The sequence below is a fragment of the Rhagoletis pomonella genome, unplaced genomic scaffold (genome assembly GCF_013731165.1).
Source record: "Rhagoletis pomonella isolate Grant_MI unplaced genomic scaffold, Rhpom_1.0 Rhpom_scaffold_00004, whole genome shotgun sequence".
NCBI classification, from domain to species: domain Eukaryota; kingdom Metazoa; phylum Arthropoda; class Insecta; order Diptera; family Tephritidae; genus Rhagoletis; species Rhagoletis pomonella.
The window spans coordinates 50,216,868-50,237,201 of record NW_023458558.1 but is presented as its reverse complement, the minus strand read 5'-3'; the positions used below and the strand labels follow the sequence as shown (position 1 = coordinate 50,237,201).

The following is a 20,334-nucleotide window of genomic DNA, read 5'->3' as shown; positions in this document are numbered from 1 at the left end:
TGATCATTAATTTTTGTGAGCAAATATATATGTACGTACATACATAGCATATACAATATATGTATATAAATTTGTACTGATATTTTCTAACTAATTCTGTATGTACATACATACTTAAAACCAAGTTCGCTGCACACCCTGATTTCGATATATTTTTGCAAGGCAATTTGAGAAAAAAAGAAGTTTTTGTAGTGGTCGCCTTTTCGCATTTTTCCGTCATATCTTCAGCATTTACAGTTTGATCAAAAAATATGATATATCGATGTTCTTGCCTCGAAGAAAAGTTCATTTACCTCAAGTACTTTAGTACTTACCCACCAGATCACAGTTCCAACCACCCCTAACTTATCTTGCTAATGCAGCGATGGCCAGAAGGAGTTTATATTCCGCACGCGCCTATGCAAAATGTATAGAGAGCTTAAAAGAGCTTTGCCCGCATCTAAGGCGGTGCCCATATGTATATGTAATACTTCTACATATATTGACAGTAACGTATCTTCACAATGTGTTTTTATTCCGCCATCAAATAATAAATGTATATTTGTGAACCACTACAAAAAAAAAACAACTGCCAAGTCAGTTCAGGAGCGGTTTAAATACCAACCAAAAAGTTTTCCTTGAAAGTGATTGATGGAAGCTTTGTGATAGCCGGCGAATTTGCATAAGCAGCAGGAGATATAAAAGTTACACTTGAGGCGATCACCGTAACCACTCCTAAAAGATACATACATATACTGTGAGGTTGCGTGCCTTCCTTTCCAGCGCCTTAGCCAATATGTAGCGTCTGCCCGTTTTCCCCGAAAAATTCTTGAAATTGCCCGGCAAAAATACTAATTATGAATGTGGCGTTATACATGTGCGCTCTTCAGACGTAAGCTGAAGATTCTTCGACTGTGGTCGAAAGTGCTGATCGAACGAATTTTCATTTACATAGTATTATGACGCTCCTTCGATGAAGAATAGCGCTATTGTGAATTTCGCTCGCTTATGTTGTTCACAATAGATATGTATTCTTCACCGTTGACAAGCTTTGTTTACAAATCGAGCAAACTAAATAGTGTGCTTATATGTGAATATTTATGTAAATTTTTGCAAATTAAAATGAAGTAATAAAGAAGGCGAGTTAATAGAAACTTGGTAAACATGAGTATAACGGTGTTCTGGTTCGACGATTCGTCAGAGGATGAAAGCTTAGTAAACTGGCCAGTAGCAGAAAATATTCAAGGGCCGGTTACTCAACGTCTGGTTGACAGTAATCGTTATCGACGGCTTCGACTCCATGCATACAATAGGGAGTCGATAACTATGTTTAACCGAAGATTAGTTTTAACCAGACATTGAGTAATCGGCCTTACGTGCACAAAACCTGCTGCAGCAATGCTCTCGACCCAAATCTATTTAAAGTACGTATTTTAAAATAAATCAACAGCTCTACGATTTTGTTCTCAGAGATCGTGTCAACAGCATATTGGGATTTTCTTTCATAAATGAAACCAGCCTTTCGGTCTTGTATTTAGTATTCACGACGTTAGACCTGCATGAAATTAATAAAAATTCTTAAAAATTAGCCGCCAAAAAGTAAGGGGAAAAACGCGAAGTCATACATTTTTCACAATTTCCTAGCACTTCACTACAGCATCGAAAACAAAATTCTGTTCTGTTTCACATTCGGTCTTCGATAACCAGTGATGTGAATTAAAATTGATTTTCAATTAGGGAATTTTTTTTGAAAATGTACATTTCATATGACCCTGTATTTCTAAGCAAAGTATTTACTTCGTTATCGCAATTGTTTTCAATCGAGTATTGTTTTCTATGTATTTGCAATTACGCATATAAATTCAAAATCTTTGTACGCAAGTGCATATGTCTGTCTGTATGCACACTTTCTCAAATTCCTGTTTTAGTAAGAATAAGTACATTTCGATCATATATTTAGCATAGCCTCTGGATGATGAAATTTATCAATTGTCAACCGATAATCGCGCTGATTTTCGTGTTTTGTACATATGATTATATTTTCTTGAATCAGCTGAACAAATATAATTATTTAAACCTAGTCTTATGAAGTCACTTACTAAGAAGTACATTCAAGTTAAAACTGAACTGAAGCCAAGCGTTTTCTCATAATTCGTACTACATTTAAAATTAACCTGTGAAAAAATCCAGAGCTTATTTAAAGGAGAACAAAAGAAATGAAGTACAAAAGAAGCGCTTTACTTAAAAAAAAAATGTAAAGGACAGATGGGTAAAATAAGAGAGTATCTTTTAAATTAAAGGACGGATAGTCACCGTAATAATATTACATATGTAGTTATTTGATTCAGACTTCCCCGATGAGCACTAAACAGAAAGCCAATGCTCCTTCTGCCCAGCCACTATATTGCGATCCTGAGCAATCTAATGTACGATTCTTCAACTTAATAAATTTAAAAACAATTAATACCAAAATGGTTGTTGCTTTGGCGCTGTCAAAAAACCATAGCGAAAGAAATTTAGCCAGGCACTAGATGGGAGAATCTCCATAATTATTACTGAAAAAACTTTTATAATATAAGTCTCAAAATAAAAGTCTTTGAAGACTTAAAAATACTTATCTCTCTGATAATTATTATGAAAGGACTATTATTATAGATGACTCTAAAAATTGTTATCTTAATATAATAATTATTGACTCAAGGTCGCTGGGATATAACAATTAACCAGATTTATACAAAAATTCGTAAATTTACATCAAGCTATACACAAACTTGAGTTATGTCTCTGGTTGCATCCACTTATGATGAAAGCTGTATTCAAGATATTGCTTTTCGGTCCCCTAAGCAGTCTTGCCTTATATGTATAAATAAGTGTGTAGTGGTAGGAATTTTCTGCAGACATTTTCTACATACACCACAAGAAACCTTTTCGGGTTCTAGGTAATAAAAAAAAGTTCATCTTGAAATGATCTTGAAAAAAAACCTCCAAGGTCCATATGCCGCTCGGCATTTTAAAGCTTGATTTTTTTTTATGTAATTAACAAAATGTACACGTAATCTACTTACAAACTAATTATTCATTGCCATGACATCAAATAAAAACCAATAATTAAAGCCATTAGTTTGAGCAAAATCATTTAAAATTGAACAAAACATTCTTTGAAAATTCATACAAAGATCGTGTTTGCATTAAAATTTTGCAGATATTGTACGATTATCTGTTTGCTAGTTAGGAACGGGCAAAACTACGTGAATCATGCACTGTCACGTGCGCATTTCTAGTCCAGACTCTTTTCCAGGATTTAACGTACGATGAAAAATTGGCCACGGGATGGGGCCAACCAAACCTTAATTTATTTCCTTTATATAGTCAAAGAGTAATTGTTTCTAGTTTCTAGTTGTTTCTAGAAGCACGGTATTAGAGTCAGGGCTGCCAACTTGGCTATCTTAAAAATGGTTTCGTCAATTTCAACCCTTTGATGGTTCTTTCTTCCTCTCTTACGGCTCTATTCATTATCCGATTTTGAAAATTTTTCGCAGAGCACATTTTTATGATCAAATGAGTCTATCGAAGGGGAGTCTTGCTTTGAGGGGTCAAGGTGAAAAACAAGGCGCCACCTAATGTACATAGTATGTATAAATGTAAGTAAATAATTTTTCATTGAAGGGGGATAATTATGCTGAATTTTCACTAGGCATTGAAATAGCCAAAAAGTTGCACTACGTAAAGAAGCCATGCGGAAACACATAAAAAAGGAACAGTCCAGCGCCTTCGTCTTGTTCTGCAGGCTGTATCGGAGACACAGCCGCTAAATTTAAACGTAGAATACGTGGTATGGTTATGAGCACATCCAAGTCAAAAACGAAAGCATACATATGAAAAAAAATTTCGATATCAAAAGCGATAAAAATTTCGATAGCATAATCGATAATAATTTCGATAAAAATATCGATAAAAATATCGATAACAAAAGCGATAAAAATACCAATAACAAAACCGATTACAACATCTATAAAAAATCGATTACAAAATCGTTTAAAATATCGATAACAAAATCGATAAAAAGTATCGTTTATTATATCGATAAGTTCCGAAAATATCGATAGCAAAATCAAAAACAATATCGATAACAAAATCGATAAAAAATATATATATATACGAGTTCATTTGCGCAACAGTTCTTTTACGCGGCTCGTAAATTTACGAGCTTTACGAGTTTACGGGAAGACCCCTATTGCTTACATGAAAAGAAATAACTCCACAAAAAATGTTGTCGTTAAGTGGTGCGGAGGTTGATTTAACTTTTTTTATTAACCACTAAGAAAAGCGTATCTAGAAATATACTTATTTTTTCATTACTTGCAGAGATTGCAATGATGAAACTCATTGATTTTGTATATTTAAAAGCATATTTTGTCAATTTATCGAGTTTTAAAGCGCTTAAAATCTATTTTTTATGCATATTTTTGCCAGTCCTAATAACCATAGGACTCATTGTAATCGGAAACCAGAAGACTTCTGATATTTATAACTTCTCCCGCAGCTTTATGCTCTGCTGCACTGCTATTTTTTTATTTTATTTGTTTACCGAGCTTTGCGCATGCGTTTCGTGGCATAACTTTGCAGTGCTGATCCGTATAACATATTATGTACTTACATATCGTCACCTGAAATGCAAAAACACGTAACAACAGCGTAACTGAAATGGAAAAAGTCGTGACTAATATTTAAAATTTTTTTTTTCATGAAATGATGTGGGCGTTTTAATTCGCTGAAATTCATCATATCAATCAAAAACTGAATTTTGAATTTTTTATTAGTTACGACTTTTTGTATTTCAGCGACGATATATATGTACATAGTGCTTACATATTTACAAATCTAAGTATCATATATCGCATACAATATGAGCAGGAATTTTGCTTGCAATGCAACCGGTTTTATTTATCAAGTTACTGCAGTTTGTTTACAATCGAATTTGCAGCTTTTCCTCTTACTTTGTTTTGGTCTTTAGTCTCGCTTTTATTTTAATTTTACAATATTACTGTGTTAGCTGTTAATAATTGTCTGGCAATGCGCTAAGTGCAGTTTTTTTAGGTTGGCTTTTAGTTGCATTAGGAAACAATTTGCATGCTATACGCTACTCTTTCGGATATTGCCTGCTTCGTATTGCATTGCACCTCATTGCACAGGAAAAAAATGACAAAAATGTAAATGACAAATTTGGGAATTTGATAATACTTCTGCCAATACGGCCATGAAAATAATCTATGTATGGTAGATTTTAAGGCGTCTCAAATAAGGGCGGCTAAATGTTGAAATATAATGGAATAAAACGCCAGGTATCAACGGCAATCTTTTTTTATTTAAAATGCTCCCGAATGCTATTATGTATGGAATGTAAAAGCGTCTAAAGGCCTGACATGGCTTTTTACGGCGTCACTGATCCGAGTGATCCTAATCACTTCGCGGCCAAGCTACGGCTGAATTTGAGCAATTTCCCCTGGGTCATTACTGCTTAAAGGGCAGTAGTCGATTGGGGCTTAAACCCAAGGAAAATAGTCGTACGATTGTAGTTGCAAATTCGGGTCATCTCTGCCAGAAATAACCACAACCTCAAATCGTTCTCGCATGTGGAACGTAGCGCCCTGCCGTACTGATTTGAAACGAAAAGAAAACCGCCGACAGGGGGCACCAAAATATTCTTGCGTCAATTGAAACTACTTTAAGAAGTTGTATTGGTGGGTCTATCCAAGCTCGTCAAAAAGTCATCGAATCTTTAAAAGATTTCGTAACTAAAATCAAATTAAGTGGGGATTACCAAACCACGTGTTGAGAGAAACATATGTACATATATGTAATTTATAAGGCGTTCTTCAACTGGCAGCCGGAATAGGGTCATCCCCCACTCAGCCGACGAATGTAGCATGTGAAGTAAGACTGGGACTATCTGTGTCTTCGGATATCCATTAGAATATTCGTGTATACCGGTAAAATCCCGATGTTCGGTTAATATCGTTCATTTTGATATCCGGATATTCGATTCATATGTTTTCAACAGATATTTTCGAATATCCGGATTACGGATATTAAAAACCGGATAGAACTTCCATCCCTAATGTAAAGTCATGATAGGTCGACGTCTTCCCATAATTTTCTAATTTCAAAATATAAATATTATACTGTCAATTGAAAGGATTTTTATTTTATTTCGGCCTCATATGAAAATTTCGTTGTGGGTCACAAAAAAATTAAAAATTTCAGCCACATATTTTCACCTTCTAGACTTGCCCTTGAACTTTCGCAATTAAATTTTTTTTTCGTTGACGGTTTCAGTAATTTTCTTCCGTACTTTGAAAAAAAAAAATGTACGGACCCTAAAAAAGGGAAATTATTCTTTTGTGAGCTGCACAAATGGGACTGAAAAAAATAGATAGCCGTTTTATTTGACACAGTCGAATAAATATAAATACATACGTATGTATCGTCACCTGAAATGCAAAAAGACGTAACAAACACCGTCGCTGAAATACAAAAAGTCATAACCAATAAAAAATTCAAAATTCAGTTTTTGATTGATATGATGGATTTCATCGAATTACAAGTCCCACACCATTTTATGAAAAAATTTCAAAAAATATTAATAACGATTTTTTCCATTTCAGTTACGATGTTTAAAAATATAAAAGAAAAGTTTTTTTTGCAGTGTATTAAATATTTGGTTAACATTGTGCATCATTATTTTTTAATCGTTAATAATATGCAATCATCTTAACCAAAACTCTTCCGCTTTGGTTGAAATTATTTTAAAGACAACACTGCATTGTTTACTACTTCTTTTATCCTTTTTTTTTTAAATATAACCGCTTTTTTGAAGTATGTTAAGTGTGAATGTATTTGCTATTTAATTAAAAGTGGTCGCGAGTTGTTAATAATATTGTTGTTGTGGTTTTAGCTTGTTGCCACCATTTTCGGAAATTCACTGAGGTTAGTGTTTTTTTGGTTGTCGGTCGGCTTTAATATGTCAGTGTTTTAATTATGCTTTTAAAAACTTTATGACGACAATTATGAATGTTGATGATGATGGCGCTGGCGATAGCAGTTGCGATGTCGATGGTTCAACGAATGTCAAGTTTAACGCCGCGCCATACGATTCACGGCCAATTTTAATATATACTTCTGTTTAGCTGTACATCTATACATAGTATAGCCATAAGTGTGTTCATACATACATACATACATATGTACATATGATTGTATTTATGTATGCCAGCTTATATGTATGTATATGACTGTACGCCGTACTAATTGCATTTCTATTTGTTTTATTTTCTTTGATTATAGATGATTAAATATGTGAACATAAAACATCATTAACTAAAAGGAAGAGTATACGTTGATACATAAATATATATATTATTCTGTTGAAATGAATTGGTTGAATACTTCCGTTCTGATTATGTGTGTTTCAAATGCCGCGATCGGACCCAAACTTGAATGCGCAAATTGGTTTTTATTTGATATTTTTTTTTATAAAAAAAAAAAACATTTTTTCTGAAATTTATACCATCTTCAACTTAATTAATTAAACATGAATTATAATTTGGATCAGCCATTTTAGGGCCTCACGAAATAATGTCCAAAAGTCTGACTAGTTACATGCTACCGCGAAATATTCCCGAACTTGTTCCAAAATAGCCCCGAATTATCTCTTATTTGTATCAAAATGATCCAAAAATGGTCCTTAACTATCCCGAAATGGCTCTGAACTAGTCGCGAAATGATACTGAACTAGTTCCGAAATGAACCTCAAATAGTCGTAAACTATTAATTTCAAATGTTCAAAAACTATTCCTGAAATAGTCGTAAATAGGACCCAAAATGGTTCCGAAATGGATCCGATACGGTCGAAAAAGTCGTGAACTAGTCCCAAAGTGATCTCGAGCAAGTCCTGTATGTCCCAAAATGATACCTAACTAGTCCAAAAACGGTCCGTAAAAGGTCCTGAACTAGTCTCGAAATGGCCCTGAACTAGTCCTGAATAGTCCCGAAATGGCCCTAAAGTCGTCTCGATTTAGCCCAGAAATTGGCCTGAATTTGCAAAGCAAGAAGCAATTAAAAATTTTCTGTTGGGTTACACAAGAAGCAGTTAAAAATTTTCTGCCGAACGGAGGAAGGCAAGAAAAGCTGCTCGTGCTTACACTCAACGATAACAGCGAAGTTTTGTGTGGAATCGGCTAGGAAAATTTTTACACATCATTGAAAACCAGATCATTTCTGTATACATAACTCAGTTTTTTTTTTTTGGGATTATGACACTCTTGCAGCAAATGTGCGACAAAAATTTGTTGTTAAGTATGTAAACATATTACCGCTCGCCGTCCATGGTGAGTGTTTTTTTTTTTGAAACAAGCATGATATCGTTTATTTTTTTTCTTTTCGATAAAATGTAATAAATTTATTGCAGCTATCTGTTTATCTATGTAAATACTGGTACTTAATTTGGCACATTTGGTGGGAAATACAATAACTTTTGACTTGACCAAAGTGACCTCAAAATTATCTCAACATTTGATCAACAATATTTTTATGGTGGCATGTATGTATGTACGCACAGATTGTTATAATAGTATGTATGTACATACCCTGCAGGAAATGTATCTAACTATAAGCAAACTTTAAGTTGGTTAGGAAGGAGCTAAAAGTCGCTATTATCTGTATATTTTCATTGACGAAAGCTAACTACATTTCTATGGCGAAATAGTCAAAGGTGGTTAGCTCTGCATTTGATGTTATTAACTACTTTTGGACATAAAATATCAATAGGAAAAACAAAATATTTTTTTATTTATTTTTTTATTTAATTCCTTTATTTATTTTATTACATTTCATATATGTTTACATATTCTGCTGTAGGTGGTCTCCTATTCGAACTCCGTCAGACGTAACTTCAAACTGATAATTTGAAATTTCGATCTTCCTTTCATTTGTCCTCAATTCGAAAAAGTATTTGCGAAGTGCAGGATATTTAAATAGAAACGCGTTTAAAGAAAACAATATACTGTATTACTTCTGCATTACTTGTCAACGAGTTTCACGTTAGCTTTTTGTAACTAACTACTAGTTAAATATTTTGTAGACATCCAGCAAAAAAGCTAACTACAAGTGGGTTATTTTTTATCAATTGATAATTTTTTTTCTGCGGGGTATGTATATGAATATGCGTATGCATGTACATATGTATGTACATATAATGCTCGTACATGTTTAGATACTTACATATTTACTTTATCTATCAATCTTTTACAGTTACTTGGACTATAGCAAATACGTTTCTATGTAAACGTTAAGCCGAATGAGCGATGAACCTGGGTAATGGTCTACTTTGGCTGGTGGCACTAATTTTCGTAGCCTGCAACATTTCCTTAGGCGGCACACGTGAGTCACAGTTGCGTATCGGCAAGGCCATCAACATTTTCGTTCGTTATGGCTACTTGGGCATATCGATGCGTGTTATTCCGTACAATGATAGTTTTGAAGTCGACAAGTGGTTGTTCAAGGAGCCAACGAAGTCTATTTATAAGGTACATATGTATACAGGTAAATATTTATTAAAAAAAAAATTGAGCCAAAACCGCAATTTTAGTGAAACAAACACAAACATGAAAGACATTCGCGAGCACAGATTTCAATTAGGGAACTTCCCACTTTTCCCAGAGCTAGGTCCAAAATCGCCGGCGCCAGTATTTCCATCCTTCGTTGATTTGTCGCTTTAAAAGATTCCATTTCAAGAATTGCAAACTTGCAGACGTTTTGCGAAGGGATCATTTATGAATGGTCTTAAGGCACTCAGATAGCTTCAGTAATCTCCGCATAACATGCTGCTTACATTCAGCTACTTTTTAATATTTATATGCGACCACACGAACCAAGCGGTGCAGCTTAACCAGAATTTCTACAGGACTTCTTCTTGAGGACATCCACGGGTGTCCGTTACTAATTGCCTGCTATCTCATAGCTGCACCAACATGGCGAAGAACATTCTTACAAAGTTTGGTATACTACGTAATTGCTTTTAGCCTTACTAAGCCAATCGAAATCAGACATAAATCACACACGCCTCGGAAATTTTCCGAAATTGCAGATTAGATTTCTCTGTATACTTATTTCTTCATTAATTTTATACCGCATTTTCCATAGGATCTGAGTTCATTGAGCGAGAGTCGAGAAGAGAATGCGCCAGGCATCTTTCACGGTGATTTTCATATGGAGTTCTGCGATAATCGTCGCCAACTGTATCAGGCATACTTTCGTGACTTTACTGTTGAACGGCTGGACAAGCCATGGGAGGCCTTCACTGGCGGTTGGTTCGCCGACAATGCAGCAAAGAAGCTGGGTATCAACACTTCCTACATTATGGGCGAATATTCATATGTATTAGTGCGTGTGGTGCGCTTTCGTGAGGTGGGCAAATTTAGAGGCGACATACCGCTCAATCAGACATTGGAGAATGATGTGCGTGAACGCATTGGCGGCATAACAGCGGGCAATGTGACTGGCGCCATAAAATTTATGGAGTCCTGCGGTACACACTACATTAACTCCTACACGACGGGGAATTCCTTGTATCAGGTGTGTAAAGCTGCAAAATATATAACGAAAAACAAAAAAAAAAACGTTACAAAATTAAGTGCATTTTTTGTTTTCTTTTTCCATCAGGTGTTTGTTTACACTCGCAAAAACTATCAACTAATTCGAGATCGCATCAAAACGAAGGGCTTGAATAGCCTCTCGAAAAAGGAACTTTACGATTTCTTCGCGCCATGGCACGCCGTACATTTAGGGCAAATACGGTCGGCCAGCGCCAATGCAACAGTGGAGCGTTGGGCGCGCCGCAAACTGCAATACGAATACTATGTGGTGAAGTACGTAACGCTACTGAAATTACATGGAAATGGCACGTTACTAAAGGCATTGGACAATTTGCTGGGCAACGATGCGATTCTGCAATTGGATTTGAAGTCATTGAATGTTATATTTAGAGATGTGCCCGAAAAGCGGAGTTGGTTCAACGAAGTGCTCGACAATCAAATGAAACTTTGGGAGGTCAATATGCCAATGAACTGACATGGAGTATATGTACATATATGTATATGTAGTAGCAGCTATTAATTGATATGGCCGCTTGGGAGAATTATGTGAGCCGCTGTAAAAGTTCCTAAGTCGCTAGCGACTACTCGAGACGCACTGTTGCCATTCGTCTGCGCAGCCGTACAAATTTGACGTTGAAGTGCTTAGCGATGGTCACATTACTTTAAATAATACGAATCGTTGTTGTTGTTGTCACCCCAAAGAGACTTCAATAATGCTTTTTCAATGCCTGTGATAGTTCTAATAGAATTAATTATGTATTTAAAATTAAGTTAGGCCTAATTTGAGTCATTGCTTATATACATACATATGTACTAGAAGAAAGATTTGAGTGGAATTTGGAGAAATATTTAAGTTACAACTACAACATACATACATGCATAGGGTTTTATGCATGCTGCAAACCATGCTTTCAGAGTTATCTACTTAGTAGAGAAATGAAATTAATGCTTATATTTTTTTCGGAATGTTCTTAAAGAAACCGTACAGAAAGTTCCTTACGAGTTCGTGTCTACCAATTCATTGATTTCTTTCGGAAGCTTTGGTTTGCAGGGTATACATGAATGAGGCCATGCGAGCAGAAGTGGTCTAACCCAATTTTTTTTTTGTTTACTAAAAGTAGTTTCAAGTGATAAATTTTAAAACAAAAGTCGCTTATTCCTTACATAGCTTTATAATCTACTACAAAATTAAGGAATAAGCGACTTTTACTTTAAAATTTATCACACTTGAAACTACTTTCAAGGAGCCACTTCTGCTCTCATGTCCTCATACTTATATACTATGTAGTTTATAAAAATCTACAGTGACTCACGCTGGTGTTCACGTGTTGATTTTTTATTTCATTTTTTTTTAATATTCACAAGGTTTTTCAACTTAATTAATTTATTTTTTGTTGTATTTCTATAGAAATATTGTCCAAGCTTTAGGCAAAACCATATATCGTCGTTTAAATTGCAAAACCGCGTATGTGAAGTTGTAGAAATTATTTTCTAGAGCGTAAAAACACTCATATTTCAAAATGGTTCTCTTTTTTATAAAGTAATCGAATTTCTGGCCAAGAGCTTGTGTGAGCAAACTCAATTTTTGGCAGCCAATGTCAGTTACGCAGTTTTGCAGAATGACGATATGCGGTTTTGTACTTTAAACGACGATATGTATATCAGTTTCAAACTTGAGGAAAATTAAATTAATTTTCATCAAAATTTCAACTTTTTAATCTGAGTCTTTAGAACATTTATGGGTATGCAGCTTTATAGTCACAGGAAGTGCAAGTTTCAAGCGGCTAAGAAATCGCACAGGTTTTTAACATTTCTTTAATTTTTTTTTTTGGTGAGGTAGTTTTGCACTTTTTTCCATTATTAACGCTTAATTAATTTTCCTAAATTTTGTATAAAATTTTAAACTCTGATATACCTATATAGTTTTGGCTAAAGCTTGGACTATATTTTTATAGAAAAGCAACAAAAATAAATAAATTTAACGTTAAAAATGTTGAAAACATTAAATATAAAAAATCAATGCGAGAACATTTGTCTGAGTCACGGTTTGTACGTATGTACATACTTATGTGTGTATGAAGTCTTGCGAAATTTGATGCAGAACTAGTTTTCTTACGAATAAAATTAAAAAGTAAGTTATCATAAAAACGATTTGTTAAGAAAATATTTGTAAATAAAAATTGTAAAGTTAAAAAGCTGATAAATCTATCCAATGAATATTGGACTAACAATTCGAAAATGATTGGAAAACGATTCTTTTTTTTTCGAGGCTCACCTTCGATAACGAATGTGGCATAGGTTAGTATCCGATTCGAGAACTAGGCTATTCATCAGCAAAACGGAACCTTCCTTATGAATTCGAAATCCAGCCATTATCGAATTAAAATTTTAATGCGTGAGAGTGAATGTCTTATATTTCTCTTCGAATGAGCTGGATTTCACCTTCTCTCTTGTTACTATCCATAGTTTTCATTTCTTTTTTCGAACCAATTTCGAATGTATATCCGATACACATTAGGGTGATTCGGAATCTTTTTTTTTTTAGAAAATATGAACCATTAATATGAATATTTAAAATGTCCGCATTGAACTTGTCGATTTTCCGTGAGAATAACACAGCATTTTTTTTAATTCTGATTTTTATATTTAACGAAGTATTCTTGTAGAGAATCGAACGCTCTGCCAGAAAGGTCTGAAGCATTTTTTCTAAAAGTCATTTCGGTCAAAGGTTATTCGAGTTCAAATTCGATACATACATATGAATCCCAGGCAGAACTTGAGATAATCGTTCGATTGCTCGGTGAGTACTTCCATGCGAATTTACGATTACTCGACTCTCTATACTTCTGCGTATAAGCCTGTTATTTTGTATTCCCCGTTTAACCCGTAGAAGGAAAAATAAAATACCAAAAAATTAAATCGAGAAAATAAATTTTATACAATATTATAGAGGAAATATAACATATAGTAATGAAATAAAATTAAATTAAATAAAACCTCGCCTAATTTGAGGCCACTGTAGTACCTCCAAGTTGGCAAGGCAGTTCGTAGCATGGGCACTCACTAAACTGGTTTGCATAGTTGCTCGTAGTCTACCAACAGATGCCAGCCAAGTGTTAGCATAGGCGAACACCTGCATTATTCCTGTGTTGAATTTAATGTCGGTAATATAGTGGTCACGTAACAGTTTGGCGAGCGCAGCAACGTTTTGACTGCCATCGTGTTAAATTAACACTGACACCCAAACTGCGTTTGGGATCAAGAATGCGCCACCGGAATCGGTTAGGGACTAAATTGCTCTATGCCAGTGTGCAGACTCCCCAGTTTTCTAGTGGCCCTAATACTTTTTTCCTAAATTGCATTTCTACCACATCTATCCCATTATGTTTTAAATAGAAAAATATATGTTTTTATTTTATTTAATTTTTAGAAAATTATTTTTTGAATATTTTTCTTCCTCCTTTAATTTTTTTTATTTATATATTTATTTAAGTGCACATGGTTAGGTTAGTTAAGGTTATGGTCTGATTATGCATACTTCGCATAACTTCGCACAACTTCGCATAACCTTCAAACTGTAATTTCGTATGATATTTGTATGTATTTTATATGTATTCCATTACCCAGAAATTAGCAGAACTTTTAAAAACTTAGCAAACTGTTTAGTTTAGATTTTGCTTCACAGTTTCTTAAGTTACAATTTTATTGCACTGATACAAATGGTTGTGCGAAGTTATGCGAAGTATGCATAATCAGAGCTTTAGAGTGGCTGCCCCGCTCAGAGCACGGAGAACACGTGGGCCCCTTTGCAATTGAACCACCGACCATTTTTTATATAGCACAAAAAGCCAAGGGCGCTCGCCGAGTTTAAGTTGGCTAAACAATCCAGGAAATACCTTTTGAAGAATTTGTTGCGCGTGTTGGCCAAAGCGGGACAATGGCAGAGAAAATGTCCCTCGTCTCTGCAACTGCGACAAAAATCGTTGGTGTGGTATCGTAACCTTTTTCCGTGTGTGCCCATCAGGCAATGTCCGGTGATTACCCCGACTAATAATCTGAGAGAGGAGCATTCCAGCAGAGTGAGAGCTATGGATCGCCTTACATCAACCTTTGGCCAGATTTCCCTAGTAGTATGGCGGGTGGTTTCCACAGCCCACCCGGTATTTACTTCCTCGATGAGTTCAGCCTTTAATCTGTGTTTGCAGGAGGTTAGAGGTGTGCCGCATTCTGAGCAGAATTTACTTCAGATGTTTCCGTCCCCATCCTTGCCAGTTCGTCGGCTAGGCAGTTGAATGGAATGTCCCTATGTCCAGGGACCCATAAAACAGTCAAGGAGAATTTTGATGCCGGCAGGTTGAGAGTCTTCCTGTATTCTATGGCGGCAACCTGGCTGTCTGAATAGATAGCGAATAAGCTGCCCAGGTGAGGGGGGGGGGGGGGCGAGATTATAAGCCACCGAGCCGAAAAAACGCTACAATGGTCCGGTAATTACCGGACAATGTTTCGCTTCCAGTCTAGAACTTGTCTAGAATAACTCCAGGGTATTTAACCTCGGTTGAGCAAGTAAGTGATTTTCCAATTTTTAGTGGGAATTGACCTAAATAAAAAAAATGTTCATTCGATTTTAATTTATGTACCTACACAGGTAATATCTATGTATACATTTTGCACATAGACCAAATAGGACCATAGGTACGGGTTCTCGAAATATCTCGACTTCTGTCCAACCTATGTACCTGCAAAATGTATGGATTTTTTTTTTTCATGTAAGTAATATGCAATCCAAATTTGAACGAAATCGGACCAGACATGCGGATTACTCAAATCTCTCGACTCCTGTGCCACCATCTTTTATTGATTGCAAAATTCCCGGACTTACAACTGAAGTTAGATAAAAGCTGGTAATATATAGCTTAGAAATGTTAACAAAAACTTAAACAGCTGTTCACATTCCAGTTAATCATTCACAGTAGAGCAAATTTTGTTGATCAGGTTACATAATACGAAAATAAAATATAATCGACTGAGGTCCATTTTACGGACTTCTTCAAATCGTTATATCTAGCGTTCTGCTCATCGTAGAGATTTAATCTTAACGTGGTTTTAAAGCTACAGAAACGGGCTGAACATTTCTATATATAAGATGGTCATGATTGTTTGAACTTTTTGAAGGTAATTTGCATAATGAAGACCAGTAAATTGGAGATTTAAAATCACACCATCGCACAGTGTTTCGTGTAGAACAAGCTAGGTGAACAAAAACAAAAGTTTTATTCCTAGAATTTTGTATTAAGTAATTAATCATAAGACCAATATAACGGGGTATTTACACTTGTTTGTTATTTTCACTTCTAATATGTTGAGTAATTGAAGTAAGTAAGCAAGAGCAGTCGAAGTCAGAACTGATTTATTTGAAAAATTTGTTTTGAATATTACGCTTCATATAACTTTAAGTCACCACTTTTACTTAATTTTTGTGATGGAATCTGAACTCAAAGGTAAGCTGAAGTTTTTGATTATAATCTTTTGTCAATTTGATTATTTTTAGTATGTCTAACATTCCATGATTAAGAAAAAAACGGTTTTCAACTTCAGAGGTGGAAAAGTTATATGTCTCCTCATGTAACCCCTTGAAATCTTATATATATTATAGTCATGAGTATCTGTTAACACTCGAAACAAAAAACCATTGCGAATTCAGTGCACATCTATTTTATTTTATTTTTTTTTCAGATTTAGTTATAACCATAAAAAGAATTGAGTTTTTCGAAGTTTGGTTGAAATATTCGAAACAATCAAGAAATAAAGAGTTATTAAATTTTGTTCTATCAAAATATGATTTAAGTGAAGTAACGGAGCATTCTTTAAGAGATTTAACCATAAAAGTTGCGGCATATTCGTCAAGGCTTTCTGAGAAATGGAAGAGCTCTGGAAGACATCGGGGACGGTTTATAAATAAAAACTCGGAGTGCTAGTGTAAAGCAACGTTCACACGAAATTCAGAATAAATTTAAAAGTACACTTGGATTAATAGTAGATAAACCAAAACCAGGATTCGGTAATACTAATGATGGCAATACTGCTCGTAGGTTTTTCGAAAATTCTGAAGTTAGTGCTGAGATTACGGAATTGGATGTAACGCTCATAAAAAAATTTGATACTCTCCTTCGAGCATTATCATCTGGGTACAATATTAATATTGATAAGTTTGAAATATTTGCGCGTGAGACTAAAAAACTATACACAGATCTCTATCCGTGGTTCTGTATGCCTGCTACAGTTCATAAAATCTTGGTGCACAGTACTGATATTATAAAATCAGCAATTTTGCCTATTGGCCAGCTTTATGAGGAAGCCCAGGAAGCTCGTAACAAAGATTTGAGACGATTCAGGGAACATAACACACAAAAGCAGTCGCGTGAAGCCACGAATAGAGATCTTATGCATATGTTGCTAATAACATCGGATCCCTTAATAAACAGCTTCAGAGAGATACCAAAGAAAAGACTTAGAAGCCTAAACTCAGATTATTTATTGATTTAGATTTATTGTCCCCAGATAGTGTTAAGGAATCAGTAAATACGCCAATTGTTTCCAGCTTTCATAGTTATGCCACTGATGCTCATGACTATTCCACGAGTGACTCATCCAATGAAAGTGATGATGATTAGACTTTATTTTATTTTAACCTATTGTTTCTTCAATTCTGTATTATACTTTTCTACTTTAAGTGTTTGTAATAATTTATTTTCACAGATACAGAAAAAAAACAAATGTATACAAACTAAAATTTTAGAAAAAATAAACAAATAAAACATATGACTAAAATAAATTACAAAACTAAAATAAATGACTGCATATCGACGGCTGAGTGGAAGATCGACCTATCTCGGCTGCCAGTTCGAAAACGCCCTATCTCAGAAAATTTTTCAACAACGCTCTATCTAATAAAACTTTTCAAGAACGCCCTACTTCAGAATTTTATTGAAAAACGCCCTATCTCAGAAAACTTTTCAAGAACGCCCTATCTTAGCTGCCGATTCAAAAACGCCCTATTTCAGCTTATTTTCAATGTATTTTCGTTCGAGATAGGGCGTTTTTGAACCGAATTCTCAGATAGGGCATAGGGCGTTATTCAACCAAATTCTGAGATGGGGTGTTTTCAAAAAAATTCTGAAGTAGGGCGTTCTTGAAAAGTTTTCTGAGACAGGGCGTTGTTGAAAATTTTTCTGAGATAGGGCGTTTTCGAACTGGCTGCCGAGATAGGTCGATCTTCCACTCAGCCAACGATATGAAACGAAAAATCTCAGAAAATATTTTTGTCCAGCTAGCTTGTTCTAAGCGATTTACTGAGGCGTTGCATTGAAAAGTTCACTTAGTTTTTCCTTACAAATTCAAATAAGCATAGGAAGATAAAGGTATAAATTCATAGATTTAATTGATTTTCCATTGATAGCCTTCTTCAAACTAAAGATCTCTTAAACCTCTTTCGTTTGATACCCATATTGTAATATTTTATTAAAATATTTTATATAATCCAATTTGGGCTTTTAGAAGGGTGGCAACGATTTTCAAAAATATAACCGAAATAATATTTTTTTAATCCTCTTTCGTTTGACACCTATACTGTCATATTTTATTATTAAAACTGAATTTTACTTTTTCAACAGGTGGCAACCCTCTTAAAAAATGTTCCTTTTGTTAATAAAATTACATAAATTGAGTTCTTGGATATAGAGGAAACGTAAAATCTTAGAAAATAATTTTGTCCAGCTAGCTTGTTCTAGACGGAACACTGTGCATCGTAAGTAATCCTTGTTTAATTCTCTATAAAAAAATGGTTAAAAAATTCGTTTTATAAGAACTATTTTTTAAATATATATTTTTTTTTATGACGAGATGGTTTATTTTTGAGAGCCAACAATTTTTTGTAATTTGTTTTCGAACCCCTATTATGAGATATATTTACCGAGGTGTTAAAAATCGGGTTTTTCAAAAATTTAAATTGTATTGCGGGTTCCGATAGAATACCTCTCCAGAAATAGTATTTGTACGGCAAGATTTTTCTTTAAGGCGACAAACCTCTAGAAATCGGCGTGGCAATTGTGGGACTAAAGTTAGCAAAACGCAGATTTTATTGCGGATTTCGGCAGAATATCACTACGTTAACAAAATTTTCTCCGCAATATAGATATTCTGCCAAAACCCACAATAAAATCTATTCCTAGAAGATTCTTTGATTAAAAAATTTGTGGCGCTTAAATTGAGGTGTAGGGAAAAGGCAAAATCGCAAAAAATGTAGAAAAAGACCAACATATGTGTAAGCGCCAATCTATTATTATTATATAAGTAATAGGGTGTTCGTTAATGATACCACCTCATAATATGAATATATTATAAACTTATACATATATATGTATGTACCTACATATGTACGTATGTAGGTAGGTATGTACATTAGATTGGTTCAAATAAACTTACTATATTTTTTCAAAATCCCCTATGAAATATTTTCGGGATAGTGAAAAAAGACGCCTTTTAAAAGCGCAGAGCTTAATATCAAGATTTAGAAGTCCCTAATCGGAATTTCTATTTTTCACATAATACATATGTACATTTTAATACTCGTTTTAAGATCAAGCTTTTTACGATCTTTCTCAGAAATCTAATTAAAAAACTCGCAGCTAAAATGAGATTTCGTTGAATTTATTTTCAGCATTGCACAAAGTTATAACCTTTGGATTCATACGGTTTTCGTTAAAGCATAAATTATATTCTTATATAAAAATAAATACAATTGTGATGCACACTTAGTTAAGCTTTACGGATCAAAAATTCTTAAGTGATCCGTTTTTTTCAAAGTAAAACTAAAAATTATAAGATTTTCAAGAAAAATTGTGCGATATTTAATAAAAATTAAAAGTTTAACGGGTTTTGCGAAAATTAAGAAAAACAAAAATTTCTTTCCATGTTCGACTTTAACCTTGAAGAAGTTTTGGAGGAGTGAACTTATGGAAAATTCATACGAGATTTTTTACAATTGTTGATTTAAAAATGAGTTATAAAATTTCAAAATAGAAAAAAAAAAATATTTTGGTATGTTATTTATATGGAAAATAGAGATTCGCGATGAGCGATCTCTAAATTTGAATATTTAAGCTCAGTAAGTATCCAGCTCTCAAGAAAAGCAAAAACTACAATAAAATAACGCTGAAGAAATGGCGAAGAAAGTTTCATGTCTCAAATTTTTTTAAGGCAGTACACAGTTCTTAAGAGATTTGCTATGCTTTCTACTGCGGTTTTCTAACGTTGTTTTTTTTTGTTAAAAAAGAGCAAAAGGCAACCCAGGCTATCCCAAACCGCCTGTCCACCGCTTCTAAGATGGAGGGAAATGGTTTTTTTTTTATTAAAAAGCTCAAAAATACGACCTATCGCGGATGCTCTGTCTTTAGTGGTATAGCCGACTTCCGATTTTGACCGGAAGTGCGTTAAACTGACCAGAAGTCTACTTTTTAGACATACATGTTTTTAGTGCAGATTCGGGTTTTGGGGATAAAAATACGTACCCCTTCTTTGAAACTTTTTACTCAGAAGTGCCTTTTTCGCTTCGAGGAAAATGTTTTTATTGAAAATTGAAAACTTTGAACTACTAAGTCGGAAGTGCTCTGTCATTAGGTCATATTACCGAATTCCGGTTTCGATC

The 20,334-nt window shown here is 34.4% G+C and overlaps 1 protein-coding gene across 3 annotated transcripts in view; it reads left to right on the top strand.

Annotated features, from left to right (window-relative positions):
* Positions 1 to 11,758, top strand: part of LOC118737729 (torso-like protein) — a 40,001-nt gene extending 28,243 nt beyond the window's left edge. For 2 of the 3 annotated variants that reach the window (XM_036468452.1, XM_036468451.1), the window contains 3 exons: positions 9,289 to 9,563; positions 10,180 to 10,611; positions 10,699 to 11,758. In XM_036468452.1, the coding sequence (XP_036324345.1) occupies positions 9,342 to 9,563; positions 10,180 to 10,611; positions 10,699 to 11,106 (1,062 nt within the window). In that variant the 5' untranslated portion in view covers positions 9,289 to 9,341 and the 3' untranslated portion in view covers positions 11,107 to 11,758. The remainder of the gene's footprint in view (positions 1 to 9,288; positions 9,564 to 10,179; positions 10,612 to 10,698) is intronic. The other variant, XM_036468449.1, reaches the window with a different exon arrangement.
* Positions 11,759 to 20,334: the final 8,576 nt, after the last annotated feature.